At 49.0% G+C, this 17,409-nt stretch overlaps 1 protein-coding gene across 7 annotated transcripts in view; it reads right to left on the minus strand.

Moving 5' to 3' along the window:
* Positions 1 to 13,208, minus strand: part of LHX6 (LIM homeobox 6) — a 38,005-nt gene extending 24,797 nt beyond the window's left edge. Inside the window, exons 1-3 of one of the 7 annotated variants that reach the window (XR_014521618.1) lie at positions 12,853 to 13,080; positions 11,033 to 11,218; positions 10,768 to 10,889 (exon numbers count right to left, since the gene is read on the minus strand). Coding sequence is in view for 5 of the 7 variants with exons in the window: in XM_083485987.1 (XP_083342113.1) it covers positions 10,768 to 10,889; positions 11,033 to 11,218; positions 12,853 to 12,912 (368 nt within the window). In the remaining 2 variants the exon portion in view is untranslated. Of the gene's footprint in view, positions 1 to 9,842; positions 9,975 to 10,767; positions 10,890 to 11,032; positions 11,219 to 11,409; positions 12,064 to 12,852 lie in introns of those variants that run through there. The other 6 variants (XM_083485987.1, XM_083485991.1, XM_083485989.1 and 3 more) reach the window with 6 other exon arrangements.
* Positions 13,209 to 17,409: the final 4,201 nt, after the last annotated feature.

The raw sequence follows: 17,409 nt of genomic DNA on the forward strand, positions 1-17,409 counted from the left end.
AAGGAGATAAAGTGGTTCCCAGAGAACATCACCCAAGTTGGCACTGACCCCATCCCCCATTGCTCTGATGCAGCCTGGGACAACCGGAGCAGAACGGCATCTGAAAAACGCAAGTGAGGAGTTGTGTCTGAACAGTCCCAAAGCCAATTTGGAAAGAGGGGGGAGCAGGGAAAGCGATGGAGGAACAACCAAGACTGTGCTAATTTCTTGCATATGGGGAATGCAGCAAGCTGGCTGTGAGATGCCCTGTTTGCATGCTTGTACAAACAAAGGAACGGTATTAATTAATTTTTCATTGCTGTAACAGGCTCAGGGAAAGCTTGAGTCCTCACCAGCAGCACCAGAGAGACGAAAAAGGATTTTTGAATAGACCTGCAACACTTATCATTGTTCTACACAACCACTTTAAGTAGTGACTCAAAGCATTTTCCGACTTACTTGGTGGATTAATTTGGGGAGCCACATTTTAATCAGGGAGGGCAGGTTTACATACATTGTTTTAACTCTAGTTTGTCTGTCCCCTGTTCCAGTAATACGTCAAACCTTTAAAAATGATATTCTTTCAATGAACAAGAGCTTTCGGAACATGCTTTTAGTAGTTAACTTAAACCTGTATTTTTATAAGATCACCTGCCCATTCAGACAAAGAAATGTACAACTTTGTGTAGGAAAAGCAGGGTATAATAATCAAACAAATAATAAGAAACCCTCTTTTGAAAAATGTTTAAGTTAAATTTGAGGTGTAAGTAAATACCGTAAGGACTAAATTGGTGGATGCTACAGAAGAAAGGTAATTAAAACCAAAGTTATCAAGGCGACAAAGTAACATTTAGAATCACACATAAAACACAAGCCCCACTCAGCAGAATGAACAGCAGGCCAGCCTGGCTTGCCACACGTGGAAGAAGAGGACTGTGTCTAAGACTCTCCCCGTCTGCCCCGCGGAGGACCTTAAGGTCCATAAATAGCAACACCCTGGAGGTCCTGGGCCCTAGGGAAGTCAGATTAGCCTCAACCAGAGCCAGGGCCTTTTCAACACTGGCTCCGGCCTGGTGGAACGCTCTGCCTCATGAGACCAGGGCCCTGCGGGATCTGATTTCTTTCCACAGGGCCTCTAAGACAGAGTTGTTCCGCCTGGCCTTTGGCTTGGGATCAACTTGATCCCCTCCCCCTCTTTCCTTTTTTCTTTCTCCTTCTGTGATGGAACTTCTATTTGGGGACTTCCCTGGCTTTTTTCTGGCCCATGTAGGACCAGTCTGGAAAGTTAGCCTTGGTGAAGATTTGACGTTTTCATCCCCAAAAACGTTTTTGAGTTTCCATTGAATGAGGCTGCATTTTAATGTTGTGTTTTAATCTTGTTTTTTAAGTTGTATTTCAATCAATTGTTTTATATCTGGTGTTAGCCACCCTGAGCCTGGTCTTGGCTGGGGAGGGCGGGGTATAAATAAAATCTATTATTATTATTAAGCCCAAGTCCAAAATGACTTGAATGTGCAGCAAGAAAGTGAAGACACAAAGGCTGCCGTGCTTGTGCAGCCCAATAAAAGCCGTCCAAACAGCAGCCCTGCAGTGCGTACTGTGCTCCCTACTGAACCCCAGTGGGGAGGCCTTCCTACTTTCAGGTTTAAATTGCAGTCTGCATTCAGGCTTCAAATCCCAGTGGAATGTGCTTAATTTAAACCACTCATATTTAAGTCAAGTGCTGAGAGCCTCATTGCCTGTTGTGAGTGTCAGGCCTTACAAAAGGGAAGGGGAAATCTGTGGCCCGTCGTATGTTGTTGGACTTCCAACGACCTCAGTCAACATGTGGCTGATGGCTAGGAGTGATGGCATTTGGAGTCCAGCAACATCTGGAAGGCCACATAGCCGCCCCCCCCCCTTAAGCACAGTCCGAAACGCATTTCATTCCCTACTGAGAAACTGCCAGCAGCCCACACCACGGAAAGGATTTCTCAAGCTGAGGTGCAGGGATTTTTATGCTAGCCTACTTCACAGGGCTGTGGTGCATGAATAGTCAAATCCATATAATTAAGGCATATTTTTAATCAGGCGGCAACTGATGCCTCCGCCCTCATAATACACGCCTTCACTATGAGTTTGTATTCCACTCTGCATACATGGGTGCATCTAATCTGGTTCAAACACTCCTGCCGTCGCATCCATTTGTGGCTGTTTCTAAAACATGGTGCTTTGTTCCGCACGCACACAGAGACTCACATTTCCCACATCTGCATTTTAAAAAGTATGTACCTAACATTGTACAGGTACATGTATCTTCCAAGTCAATATTCTCCTCCCTTGCTTTCTATGTCTCGTTAGCACAAGTCGTCTGTGCCCAGAATAGTCCTAAAATTAACATTTTCTCCTCTGATTACAGGCTTTCTGAGAGAGAGAGAGAACACACTCCTTTCACCTCTTTGCCAAGCTCAGTATGTGTCTAAAGCTAGTAGAGAGTTTACCTTTCAGGCCAAAACAACCCAGGGATCTGCCTGGTAGAAGGAAGGACATTGAGTTTTTTTGTTTTAAAGGACAAAGTAAAAAGCAACAGTGGCAACCTTTTAAGAGCATAATAAAAGCCTCCTCAGTCAGCCCTGTAGCCCATTTAGTCCAACTTCCCATTCTCACAAGGTCACATCAGAAGCCTGTGGGAAACCAACAGGATTCGAGCACAAGAACAGCACTCTGCCCTCCCGCGGTTTCCAGAAACTGGTATTCAGAAGCATGGCTGCCTCCATCTATGGACACAGAGCAGAGCCATCATGCCTAGTAGCTACAAGTAGCCTTCTCCTCCATGAATTTGTCTAATCCTCTGGTGGGAGTGAGTTCCATAGATTAACTATGCACTTTACAGGTGGAAGTTCCACAACACTGATGGGACTTGAACTTGCTAAACGACCTCGGTGCAGTATACCAGAAGGAGCGTCTCCACCCCCATCGTTCTACCTGGACACTGAGGTCCAGCACTGAGGGCCTTCTGGCAGTTCCCTCGCTGCGAGAAGCCAAGTTACAGGGAACCAGGCAGAGGGCCTTCTCGGTAGTGGCACCCGCCCTGTGGAACGCCCTCCCACCAGATGTCAAAGAGAACAACAACTACCAGACTTTTAGAAGACATCTGAGGGCAGCCCTGTTTAGGGAAGCTTTTAATGTTTGATGTATCACAGTATTTTAATATTTTTTGGAAGCCGCCCAGAGTGGCTGGGGAAGCCCCTTATTTTCAAGCTAACAAGTAGCTTACCAGCACAAACTTTTAAATGTCTACTCAGAAGCAAGTCCTCAGGAGTTCAGTGGGGCTTATTCTCATGTAAACTTGCACCTTAATTGTGGCCCTGGTAGGTGCAAGTGTGCTCTCTGCCTGGTTGTATTCTCTCCACCATCAATTGCTGTTGTTATTGTTAATTGAATTTATATACAGTGGTACCTTAGGTTACATACACTTCAGGTTACATACGCTTCAGGTTACAGCCTCCACTAACCCAGAAATAGTGCTTCAGTTTAAGAACTTTGCTTCAGGATGAGAACAGAAATCGTGCTCCGGCAGTGCGGGAACAGCGGGAGGCCCCATTAGATAAAGTGGTGCTTCAGGTGAAGAACAGTTTCGGGTTAAGAACGGACCTCCGGAACGAATTAAGTTCGTAACCCGAGGCACCACTGTTCTGCCCTATCCCCGGAGGTCTCAGGGCGGTTCAACTTGCGTTCTGCTTTTCAAAAACAAAGATCCTTCCTAAGCAGCTTATTCTCATAAGATTTCAAACCCCCAAAATATGGTAAAAGAACAACCACAAAATCTCATAAACAAAATCACATAAAATTAGAAATGTTAAACACCTAAAACAAACAGAACAGCATCATTATCTATTTGTCTTTTAAATGTAACCAGCAGCCTAACGTCTTGAAATCTCAATTGCAGCTCCATTTTGCCCTCCGCAAACGGATGCTGCCTCCTACATATGTCAGACCCCCTAAGATAAGGGATCTTCGAGCAAACAAAAACCACTTATAATAATGCCTTGGCCCTCTGCACATGCAAAGCACCCTAGAGAACAATAGTACCATTCTATATGTCTCTACACAGAAGTAAGTTCTGTTATTGTCAGTGGGGCTCAGCTTGCAGACTACCCACCTGCAATAGGTGGCAGCCGTGCTGAACCCTTTGGGACACCACAAAGCCTTGAGGAAAGTCAAGGTAAAAACATTTGTGGGGTTGCATGCTTTCGAGTGTTCGACTACCCATACTGGAAATAGAATTGAAATAAACTCAGAGGTCGCTTAGCCTAACCCACTGCTCAGAGCAGGAACTGCAATGGACAACGTCTCTGGCAGCTGGACATCCAACTTCTGTTCAGATACCTCCAATAGCACAGAGCCCACCCTGCTCCCAAGGCAGATGGTCCCACCACAACATCTCCTTCCATTTCTCAAGGCTTCCTCATCCTCTGCTTGATTGACTGTTCTTCAGCTCCCCCCTCTCCCTCCCTTGCAGCTCTTTCAAGGAAGGGCCTTCGCTCGGTGGCAGAGCTCCTGCCTTGCACGCAGAAGGTCCCAATCCCCAATGGCATCTCCACATAGGAATGAGGGAAAACCCTGCCTGAAACCCTGGAGAGCAGCTGCCAGTCAGTGCAGACAAAGCTGAGCAAGATAGACCAAGAGTGAAATAATAATAATAATAATTTATTATTTATACCCTGCCCATCTGGCCGAGTTTCCCCAGCCACTCTGGGCGGCTTCCAATCAAGTGTTAAAAACAATACAGCATTAAATATTAAAAACTTCCCTGAACAGGGCTGCCTTCAGATGTCTTTTAAAAATAAGATAGCTGCTTATTTTCTTGACATCGGATGGGAGGGCGTTCCACAGGGCAGGTGCCACTACTCAGAAGGCCCTCTGTCTGGTTCCCTCTAACCTCACTTCTTGCAGTGAGGGAACCACCAGAAGGCCCTCGGAGCTGGACCTCAGTGTCCGGGGCAGAACGATGGGGGTGGAGACGCTCCTTCAGGTATACTGGACCGAGGCCGTTTAGGGCTTTAAAGGTCAGCACCAACACTTTGAATTGTGCTCGGAAATGGACTGGGAGCCAATGCAGATCTCTCAGGACTGGTGTTACGTGGTTAAGGCAGTTTGCTGTGACTTGCTTTCCTCACCATCCCAGTCATCCACCTAGGCAATGCCCAGTGCTCTTTCTACTTCAAATGTGGCATCTGGTAACACTGGTGGTGATACCTTTTGCGTCATTGCATCCTCTTGCCATCAGACATGAATTATTTGCCTCACTTTTGCATTTTAAAACCATCTAGCAGGGAGGAGATGCAAGCCATGCCGCAACACCCAGAAGGGGAATTTGCGTTGAACGTTGGCTCCGTTTGGGAGCCTGGCTGAGCAGGAAAGTGACAGATTAAATAGGCTTTGAAATAACTTGACAGTGGAATGCAACATTTTAAGTGTCTGGGAAGCATAGAGAAAATACTAGATTAGGTTAGATGGGGGAGGTGTGTTGCTGGAAAGTAACCATCTCTTGGATTTGCTCTGATGCCAATAGTCAAGGAACAGAAAACATCTACCCCGAAGTAGGCTCATCTTCAAGTTGCCAGAAGGCTGCTTCTCACCTTTTAAAAAAATGTAGTTTATGCAGAGTGTATGTGTGGGTGTTCAATATAATATATAATATAAGAATATATTGTTATATATAAATGTAAAAACAAAGTATACAGCACATTCCATGCAGCATCTTAACTCAGAAATGTGCATATTAAAACGGGGGAAATAACAAGTATTAATACTTGCTCAGATTAATTATAAGTAGGTGTGTGTGTGTGTGTGTGTGTGTGTGTGTGTGTATGGCCATTAGGTCTTAGTAAGTATGTGTGTAAATAAGTGAATGGTCATTTTAATTCAGTGTTTCAATTTTTATCTTCTTTGATAACGCAGCAAGAATTTCAAATTATAATTAGGAACATATTATTCTGGATATCACCAGTAGATGTGGATCCCTCGGTTTATTGCGGGGAAAGTGAGGAAAGGCGGCAGGAGGAAATAACAGTTCCTTTGGCTGCTAAAAGTAAAAATAAATTATGGATTAAATAACTGGAAAATTGGTGCTGTGTATTTAACTGACTTTTGCTCTGTGTTTGAAGTTTCAATCAAAGTTCTAAAAAATAGCCCCTTCTCCTGCGAGTCTGATCGCGACCCTCCCTCTGCAATCTCCATTCAGAGACACCCGGCAAGAGCGTCAAGCAGAGTTTGCTTCAGAAGGATGTCGTTTTTCGGGGGCGGGCGGGTGTTTAGCGTCCAATTAATACCCCCCCCCCAAAACTTGTCAAGATCTCGATTTTGATTTAGACCTTTTCTTTTGGGGTGGGGAGGAGGGGACACATTTAGTCAAGATGTGGCGTGGATTTTGGTGTCCCGGAAAATGTCAGATGATGAAGGCGAAGCCCAAGACCGGAGCGGAGTTGGCGGAGCATCACCTGAATTTTTCAAACCTGCTCGCCGCCCTCTGGTGCGCAGCGTTTTAAAGAACAAAAGCGGGGTTTTCAACTTTTATCTAATCTCTCCGCTTCCTCTATTACAATTTATGTATTTGTTCTCTTCAAGAGCAAATCTCTTTCCGCATACCGCTTGAATTTAAGAATGTTCCTTTATCCGCAGCGCGATTCTCGGTGCGGTTGCTCGGGAGCAAGAGCCGCTGCGCTCCATGGAGCATTCCCCCCCCCCTCTCTTACACCCCGAGAATTTACAGCCTTACAGCGCAAATCCCGCGCAGGTTTTTACTTATAGGCGACTCCCCCGTGCCCCAGTGAGATTTACTCCCAGGTAGGGGGGGTGAACCTTGCAAGATCGCAGCCTTAAGATCCTCTCTGTCTCTCATAAAATCTCTGGCCGGGACCGCGGCGCAAGGATCTAGAGATAAGGAAAGAGCCAGATTGGAACGAAGATCCGACCTCCGCCCCGAAGAGACTGCTCGCTCCGCAGCTCTCAGAACCAAGCCTCCAGCTTGCAAGTTCCTTTGCTGGGAGGGAGAGGGGATTCATGGTAGACTACCCCGCACTGCGGGTGGGCAGACACTGTCCCAGCCAGGCGAGGTCAGCCTCCCCAGGGCGGGCAAGCGGGGCGGCGGGAGATGTCTTGCAATGGGACGCATTTATTCAGGTTCCTTAAATCACTCCAAACATTTCAGCACCATCTTCCCGCCGCCGCCGCCGCCGCCTCGGCTTGGGGAGATCTCCTAAACCCTAAACCACCACACGCTCCCCATTATTTCTCACCCTAGCTAGTATGAGTTTTTAAAAACCGAAAGCACTTGCGCTGCGTAACTAGCAAACGGGACTCGCTTCGAATCCATTTCGGCTCGAAATCTTGCCACAACATTGCTTGTTTGCAAACGCAAAACCGTAACGATTCCTAGCTTCCTCTTTCTTGTTTTTCCTTCTGGTTCTCCCTACCCCGTTTTCGGGTATCTTTGGTTTGCGGGGTTCCTTTTCCTTTTTTAATCCGGGGCAATGCTATAATGCGGGCGGGTTGTCCAGGGGCGTAGATTTCAGACACGCGGCGACGGGGGGGGGGGGTGTGGCAAATGCCAAAGACTGAGAAGGACGTTGGGATGAAGACCCCAATCCACCCACCCACTCGTGCGGAAGTAAGTCCCAGGGAACTCGACTAGGCTGTATTTTAGGAAACGCAGCTGGAAAGAGAACTTCGAAAACCCGAGAATTTGGCTAGATGTTAGTGTTGTGTTATTAATAGTAACAGATAAGTTGCCATCGGTCCTAATCACCCTCAGAGTAGATCCACTGATATGAATGGACTCAGCGGTTGCATTTTGAGTAGAAATTCGTTGAATACAAAATAACGGTCACAGGAAAAACAACTGCATATAAGTTGTTCTGCTCCGCTCAAACAACTGAAACCCGTTAGCCACGTCCATTCATTTCAGTGGATAGAACTACTGTGGGAACAACAATAAAACAAAACAACTATTGCTACTACTACTATTTTCGGTTAGGTGGCATGGTAAGGAAAGGTTTAAAAATCAGGCAGCTCCGCAGCGCTGTGATTTCAAGCAACGCGCTTGCCTGCTTCGTTTTTCCCCTTCCAGAAAAGGTGACCCCCAACGCGCGCCGTCCAGGGCGCCTTCATCCCTCGAGGAAACCTGGCGTTGCGCGGCCGCCTCAAGGCGCATTAGGGGGGCAGCGCCTGGCGAGAGGGCGACCTCTCCCCCTTTTTCGAAGCATCTGCCCCCAGAAAGGGTTTGCCCACCTCGGACCTCCTTGATGGCAGGCCGGGAGGGCGCTGAGGAGAGAACGGGGTCCCAAGCCAAGGAATAGACAAAGAAGGACTTTCTTTTAGGAGGGCCCGATTCCATGCGAAGAGCCTTCCCCTCGGGGGCTAGGGCAAGCGCCCACCCCCAGTCCCCACCTTCCGCCCGCAATCCTAGGTTCCTTTTTTGATCCAGCGCCTTTAAACCCCGGAGTTTGCTTGGGTGGGTCCGCTTCCAGCTCCAGGAGTAAGTCACAAAATTCGCCGACCATTATTTAGAAAAAGCAAAGCAAACTACCATAGTTCGCAACGCTCCCTGGCTACCTTGAAGCGTCGCGCAAAAATGGGTAGGCTAGAAGACTTTATTCCGTTTTATTTGAAAGGCATTTTAAGGACACTTTGAAAGATATCAGATGGACCATTGGCCTGATCCAGCGGGCACTACTTCTGTTCTTCTTATGTTTATTTGAAATATATCCCGCTTTATAGCCCGAATAGATGTTATATTATATTATTACTATTACTATTACTATTACTATTACTATTACTATTACTATTACTATTACTATTACTATTACTATTACTATTACTATTACTATTGCTATTATTATTTCAGCAAGTGCCATCGAAGGGTTCGGGATTCAGAGCATTCTGGGCCACTCAGCCGACGCCTCCCTTCCTCTCTTTAGCCCGGCGGGTCCCGGGCGCCAAAGCAAAGGCGCCGGCCGTTTTGTCTTTACTCCAGAAGGGCGCCCGTTTCCATGCCGAACATCGCCCAGCCCTCCTGATCTCATTTATCCTCTCAAAAACCGTAGTATTATAAAGCAAACCCACTGTGCGGAAGGGTAGGTCAGTTTGAGAAAGCGGGCGGGCGGGGGTCAAAGGCCCTTCCAAACGCGGCGCGCGACCCGTCAAATCCAAACTAGGTAAAAGCGCACGTAGGGTTTTTTTTATAAAACAAAAAACACCACACATACAAACAAAACAAAACCTCACTAAAACTATTTGAGCGGGTCCTTCTCTCAGCTACAGAAAACGGTCGAGGCAGTGGGGGGGGGGGGAGGAAACGAGGCGTTGTTGTCCTTTGGCCTTGGCTGGCTTCACCGCTGCAGGAGATTTCCTGCTCCGCCCCTCGCCCCAGAGGCCTGTCCAGTCTAGCACTGGGCTGAGAGGCACCGGATCAACTTCGCTGGAAGTCTCTTCCGCAGTCCTTAGACAGGGGGCTTCGTCCGCCGAGCAAGGGGTGGCCCTGACCCAGAGACCCGGCGCCCACCCCCCTGCCCCTTGATTCTTCACAGCCTCCTCAGTAAATTTCTGCGAAAGGGAGAGAAACCCCGTCAACGAATCTGGACGCACCCCACCCCCCAGTGCTCGCCTCTCGGGGGTCAGCCTGTTCACAGATCAGACCTGGGAAGCTCTCAGGTGCCCTAGGTATAATTCGAATCCCCCCCCCCACTTGCCCAGAATAACCTATCCATATTCAACCTCTTGGAGGGGTGTCTCTCCGCTTTTATCTATTTTTAGAACGCCCCCCCCTAAAACCCTTCAAGAAAGAGACGGGTTCGGATTTAGCTGTCCCCCTTTTTTTCTACAGGAAAGTGCAGCTGCCCGCTTCGCTCACTCCAAACTCCAAATCTCTGGCCCGGGCGGACAACTAGACACCTGGAGACAATCCGAGCGCTGAATCCGGATAAGGCCAAAAAGTGGACGTTTCTGCCTCCGCTGTCAAAGCGCACCCGCTTCCGACCCGCAGAGTTGCCCCCCCCCCCAGAAAAAGGATGTTGTAGGCGGGCAGCTCCAAACCAAAACCAGCGCCCGCCTCCGCTCCGGAGTTCCGCCTAGCCAGGAATCCGAGCGGGACTTCGTTTTCATTACCAAATCCTAATCTTAAAGGAAGAAACTGGTTTGAGATTGGGACGCCTGTTTTAAAGTTTACTTTAAATTTTTTTAATTCGGATTAATCAGGATTAAGAACCAGTATAAATTAAAATCAAGCAAATTTGGAATCCTGCCTAACTGGGTGCGCGCTCCTAAATATATATATATATATAGGGGTCACCTCCCCACACCTTTTTTGCCAAGATTTGGTGAGCAAAGACCCGAAGACTGAACAATTTGCACCTGAGTTAATAATTTGTTCACACGTTCAGTTCGAGTCCTTTAGGTACCAGTGAATGCATCATTAGCCGCATCCCGCAAATCGAGTATGAACGCTACGGGGCAAAACACCACAAGAAACCCAAGACTCCCGTTCTCTTCCAGCATCCAAAGCTGAGATAATTTCTCTCTGACAGCTCCAGGCCCACCTCGAGTTCCTCCCAAGTAAACTTCGCTGCGCTGCATATGAAACCATTACTTTAAAAGTGATCCAGAGCAAACCCGCCCGGGCGTTCAGGAGACCTTTCCAGAACATGCTGATCCAGCAACCAAGAAATTCCAAAGCAAGCGGAATCGCTCCGGATTCGCCCTCCCTCAGTCCCACAGTTCCGTCCATCCCCGCGGCCTCCTGGAACCTACCTGAAATAGTCCCTTTTGCAATAGATTTCTTTGTTCTTGACGTAGCAGGTGTGCTGCCGGCGAAGCGAGGTCCGGCACACTGAGCATTCCAGGCAACGCATGTGCCAAGTGAGGTCGTTCACCTGCGAGGAGGGGGGGGGGAGAGGCAAAGGGACCTGAGATGAGGGCTGAGGGGTCTGGCGGTGAAAACCCCTGTCCCTTCACTGCCTCTGCCCCGCAACACACCTGCCCACCAACCATTCCCCCCTACGCGGCTGCCCTTTACCTGGAGCAGGTACCGGTCCACAATCTCCATGCCGCAACTGAAGCAGACGTTCTTGGCCCCCGACGGCAAGGAGGAGGAGGCAGAGGATGGTGGGGAGCAGACGGAGGGTGTGGAGGGCGTGCTGGCGCCCGAGCGCACCTCTTCTTTATCCAGGGCGCCCGGGAGCGCTTCCCCGTCCGGCTGGGCCTGCGGAGAGCGAGAGAAAACCAAGAGGCGTTAGACGGCGGCACAGCTCCGCGGGAGCCCGACAGCACCCAGCAGCCCAGGGCTCCCCTGAGAGGCGGAGGACCAGCCTTCTCCTTCCTTCCTTCTCTTCCCTTCCTTCCCCCATTTCTCAGTTATCTGCGCTTCGTCCTCCCCGTCGGAAGCAGGCTTACCATTCGTCAAGGCGCGAGGTGGAGACGTTCCTCGCTGCTGCTGCTGCTTCTGAAACCGGCGGAAAGGCTCTAGCTGCGGGGCTCCATGCCCCCCCCTCTATATAAGCCCGCTCCAGACAATAAACCTCAACTTTGTAGTGGCCATAGAAACGGCGTCGATCAAAAAAGAGGGAGAGGGAGAGAGGGAGAGAGAGAGAGAGGGAGAGAGAAGGAAAAGAAGAAAGGTAGAGGCGGTAGGGCTTGTTAATGGAGCAATTTGCAAGAGGGGGGGGGAGAGGAAAGGAAAGAAGGGGGTGGCTTTGAAAAGCGGCTCTCGAGGTAATCGCTGCGCTCCAGGTTCGCTTTGCGTCGCCAAAGCTGCTGCTGCAGCCGCGTCCGCGGCGTCCTCCTCCCTACGCCGCCCCGAAGCGCCTGCAATTAGCGCCGATGCCCAGCCAGAAAGGCAACGTTTTTCAATCTGCCTCGCCGTCGGGTGGGCTGCGCAATAGCAGCGCCTGCCTGCCCCTTTCCTGCTCTTCTCTCCCCCCCCCCCACCGCAGTCGCACTTTCTCCTCCCTCTCCCCCCGAGCACCAAAGAACTGAGACCCCCACCCGCGCTCAGCAGAAAGAGGGAGGAGGCGACCTCGACCTCCCCACCACAAACAAACCCGTGAGAAGACTCTCCTTCCTCTCCCGCTACCCGAAACTTACCACCAACATTTTCCAACCAATACTCTCGTCCACAATACGCCGCCGCCGCCGCCAAGGAAGCTTCCAGAGAGCATTTTATACTATTTTATTTACTTCTAAGGAGGCCCCTTTTGCTCTCGAGGAGACCATCCTCCCCAAGGCACTTAAAGCAGAAGGAATATCTCGAAACATGCCCCCCCCCCAGGAAAAGAGATGCAGGAGATGGGAAGATAGAGTCACCTGGGAGATCAGCGAGGGGCTCTCACAGTCTCTCTTCCCACCCCCGCAAAAGGCAGAGAAAGGATTAGGGTGGCACATTCATTCTGGGGGGGGGGGGGGTTTGAGGTCACATCTGTCCTCTATAGAAGCTGAGGAGTTTTCCCTCCTCTGTCAAAGACGTGGAAGGCGGGGCGGGGGGGGGGTTGCAGTGAGGCCTCTTTTATCATTGTATGCTCCTTTTTGTGGGGGGGGGGGCAATCTCTCAGTCCTCCCCATCCCAAGCGAGCCTTGGTGTCATCCAGCTCAGGTGTGGGGTGGGGTCTGGCTCCTTTTTGCTTGAAGGACTGGGGACCAGGTTCTCAAAACTACGACCCTACCCCCAAACCAGGGTGGCACGTTTTTTCTCCCCCGCTTCAGGACATTCATCCCCCCCCCCGCAACTCTCCTCTCTAGAGTTTGCACGGGGCACAGGAGGCCCTCTGTTCCCCTCCCTCCACATGCACAGAAGGGGTCTTCTCCGCTTTTTCTGCCCCTCCCCACAATGCCATGTCTCACCTCGGTCCGCGACTGCTGGCCCTCGGACTGGGGGGTGGAGGTCTCATTCTTCCAGAACATGGACGGGGGCGGGTAGTTGGGGGGCACACGAGGAGGGGAGCTCCCCTCCGCAGCGGCCGCCCAGACGTGACTCACCCGAGGCGGCTGCTGGAAACAACTTTAAATGTTCCTTCTTTTAAAAAACAAAACAAAAAACTAGGGCGCTCCCCCCTCCTGTTCCTCCTTCCTTTCTTTCCTGAAGCTAGACGGGGCGGCGAGAGAAGCAGAGAAGAAGAGAGAGAAGGACCGGGATGGTGGATATTCCTGCAGGGCTCGGATCTTGCACGTCGTTGAATGAAGAGGCGCGCACGGAAGACAGTGCCTCTGAGAACGTGCAGCGTTCTTCCGTCTCTCACCATGAAGGGAACTCGCATGGAGGAGGGCAGTGAGAGAGAGACTGAGCCCCCTCAGTCCCCTTCTAATAATTTAGGATCACACACAAATATAAGTGAAAGTACTAGGTTGAGCTACTCAGAATGCGTGGACCGGAAGTTTTGGCTTGGGAGTGCGGAGAGGGTTAGGGGGCTAGTGGGTGGCAAAGGATTTGGAGCTATGCTTTTATTTACTATTTGATTTATTTTTTTAATTGCCAACTTGAATAAAATATTTGGGGGGGGGTAGTGGCAAGTAAGCTAATGCTATTCTTGGATGCATCAACAGAAGTAATAGCGCCACTCTATTCTGCCTCTGTCAGACCACATCTGGAATACTGTGTCTAATTCTGGGCACCACAATTTAGGAAGGATGTTGACAAGCTGGAAGTTGTGCAGAGGGCAACTAGGATGATCAAGAGCAGGGGTCAGCAAACTTTTTCAGCAGGGGGCCGGTCCACTGTCCCTCAGAGCTTGTGGGGGGGCCGGACTATATTGGGGGGGGAAATATACGAATGAATTCCTATGCCCCACAAATAACCTAGAGATGCATTTTAAATAAAAGGACAAATTCTACTCATGTAAAAACACGCTGATTCCCGGACCGTCCATGGGCTGGATTTAGAAGGTGATTGGGCCGGATCCAGCCCCTGGGCCCTAGTTTCCCAACCATGATCAAGAGTCTAGAAGCCAAGCCTTATGAGGAACAGTTGAAGGAACTGTGTATATTTTGCCTGGAAAAGAGGAGACTGAGAGGAGAATTGATAGCCATCTTCAAATATCTCAAGGGCTGTCCCATGGAACAGGGAGTGTGCTTGTTTTCTCCTCCTCCGGAAGGTAAGACCCAAATCAATGGCTTCAAGTTACAAGAAAGGAGATTCAAATTAAACATCAGGAAAACCTTTTCCATGGTAAGAGGTGTTGGACAGTGGAACTGTCTCCCTTGGGAGGTGGTGGACTCTCCTTCCTTGGAGGTTTTCAAGCAGAGGTTGGATGGCCATCGGTCATCGAAGCATCAGTTGAGAGTCCTGTGTTGGTTGGACTAGATGACCTTTGGTGGTCCCTACCAACTCTATGATTCTATAAGCCCTGCCCCACATAACTGATCAAAAGATCCAGCGTGCGCGCAACATTTGAAGAGGAGGCCTGACCCCCTAAAGTATTTTATGGGTGTGTGTGTGTGTGTGAAGTGACCTCGGTCCAGCTCTCCCTCTCACGCAACGAAGCTGAATGTTAGATGATTCAGGACAGATAAAATTAAGTCCCTCTTCGTGCAGCACAGAGTTAACCTAAGGAACTCCTTCCCACAGGACGCAGTGATGGCCACCAACTGAGACCATGGCTTGAAAAGAGGGAAATAAAATAAAAACAGAGCAGAAGGCTATGAATGGCTCCCAGCCACGCTGGCTCTGCTCCGCTCCTGTGGTCAGGGGCAGTGAATGCTTCCGAATGCCAGTTTCTGGAAACCACAGGAGGGGAGAGTGCTTCTCATAATCAAATTCTGCTTGCGGGTTTCCCATAGACAGTTTCCCAGTTTCCCAGTTTCCCATCTGGTTGGCCACTGTGAGAACAGGATTCTGGCCTAGAGGGGCCAATGGCTTGACCAACAGACACTTCTGATGTTCTTATGTCATCTTAGGTTAACTATCATGCTCCATTATGCAAATAACATGCTAATGTTTACTAGGCGGGAATCAAATGTGTTTGGGGTTGTTTGTGTGTGTGCTACATGATGCTTTTAACCACCAAGGCATATTACAAGTCCTCATGTAGATACTTAATGCACATGCACAACAGGTGTGTAAGAGAGAGCACTCTCAATGGGATCGTTGCCCCAAGTGATATGAGAGATGGACCAAATATGGTTGGGCTTGTCATGGCCAGACCACTGTCTCGTTAAGTTTGGATTGAGAATGTCACTTCCTCCCTGTAAAGGGGGTGAGCCCTCAGGGAATGATGTGACCTGATGTGTTCCTGAACGCTCTGGGGGATTTTTCATTGGAGAAAGCTGGTGGTCCTGTCAAAGACCCCATCTTGCTATGGGATGGCAAGATGACATGGGCCGCTGACACCATTCCTTCCAAGTGGAAGTTGGGAACCCAAACGATAATGAGCACCATCAGTGTTTGTGCAGGAGCTAGGCCCCGAGTGCTGTGAGTGTTCGCAGGGACCGGGCCCCGAGTGCTGTGAGTCTTTGCAGGGACCGGGCCCTGGCCATGCTTGCTTTGGAGGAAAGAAGTACAGGCTGACAGGGGTCAAATGAGGTGATGTGCTGGAAAGGCTGTGGAAGAAAGGGATCAAGTTCACTTAATGTACTCTGTTAAAGGAAAATATAATGGAAATTATGTATAGATGGTATTTGTCTCCAGTAAAACTAGCAAAGATTTACCTTAACAATGATAATTGATGCTGGAAATGTAAAGAAAAAGAAGGTACCTTTTATCATATGTGGTGAACCTGTCCCAAGGTATAAGACTTCTGGGAGAAGATTTATAATGAATTGAAATTTTTTTGAAATATACATTTATCAAGAAACCAGAGGCCTTTCTTCTTGGAATAATAGGTTTGGAATTGCCCAAGAAAGATGTTAAACTATTTTTGTATGCCATAACTGCTGCTCGAATTTTATTAGCTAAGAATTGGAAAAAAAAAGAAGTACCAACAGCGGAGAACTGGCAGATGAAGATGATGGATTTTTCAGAGCTAGCCTGACTGGAAGAGTCCGCGACCAGAAGGAGGAAGACTACCAGGAAGAATGGATGAAATTTAAAGAGATTATTTAGTTAAATATGTTAAGTTAAATTAATTGGAGAAGCTTGCAAATATCAGATAGGCTTAGGATTTAAATATGTAATGTGATGAATTAATATGTTTGATGCTGAACTAGAAAGTAAAAAAAAAGATGTTAAGTGAATAAGTTAATTTTATAAGAATACTGGTTTTGAAAATCGTTAAAATGATATACACTGAAATTCAACCAGGGGCATATGAGGAAGTCACTTAACAATCTTACTAAGTTTGGTTTAAGTACGGTTGAGATTTATGTTTGTTTGTATATTTGTTTGTTTAAATTTTTTTTGGAAAAACAATATTTTTTGGGGGGGGAACAAAACCACAAATGAGGTGATGTGCTGCACCTGGAGGCAAACTCAGAAGGACTAAGGTCTGCACTTCACCCTGGGTTGTTCCACACCAACGCGATTTCATGCCATGCTTTAGCTAGTTCCTGTTCCGGTTTGATGCAGTTATACTGCATCCTGGCCTCCTCTGGTCCCTGACCTCTGATGGACTTGCTCCTGAGTTTGGGCCCACCAGCTAGAAGGCTACCAGCATCACTGCCTACACCTTGGTCCTAGTGTACCAGTCCTGGACTCTTGCCGCCCATGCGCCAGATTGTGACACAAACAGCCCCTTGGTCCTCTGAGGAGCTCCACACTATGAAACAAGCTGGACGAAGGTTGGAGCACAGGTGGCACAGGTCTCACTCTGAAGCCAACCAAACACTGGTCAGAACATATAATTGTGCACCCTCCAGCAGCCAAACAGTGGAGATGTTTTGGTTGGTTCAGAGGTTACTGACTTCCAACATGGGGGAGGGACTTTTGAAGCACTTGAATACCTGCTGTGACCAACTTGCTATGAGGTTCGAGTCACTCCACTGCTGAGTGATCTTGACTCTACACCAGGGGTCAGCAAGGTTTACCTCGCCTGGGCCAGTTCACTCCAGCGAAGATCCCTCTGTGGGCTGGATTGCATGTGCACATGAGCATGCGCAGCTGCAATTTCCGGCGTCTTCATAGACACGATTTCCGGTGTCTCTGACTGTGCAGACGTGATTTCTGGCACCACAGAAGCAAGTCTCTGAGCCATGCTGCACCGGTTTAGCGCAGCACACAGGGACTCGCCAAGTGGGTGGCTAGTTTGGGGGGCAGCTCGTGGTCTGGTTAAACGACCTCTGTGGGCTGCTTGTGGCCCATGGGCCTCAGGTTGCCTACCCCTGCTCTACACTGTTGCAGTTGAAGTACTCAGTGCCACTATTAAGCATAGCTTTTTTTGCAGGAAATTCCCTTATTCCAGCGCCATTTCCCGCTGCTTTCCGCTGCTATCCCAGATTGTTAGCTATCCCGTAGACTGTCCCTGGGACAGG

Source organism: Podarcis liolepis (assembly GCF_965112155.1).
Source record: "Podarcis liolepis genome assembly, chromosome: Z".
Lineage (NCBI taxonomy): Eukaryota > Metazoa > Chordata > Lepidosauria > Squamata > Lacertidae > Podarcis > Podarcis liolepis.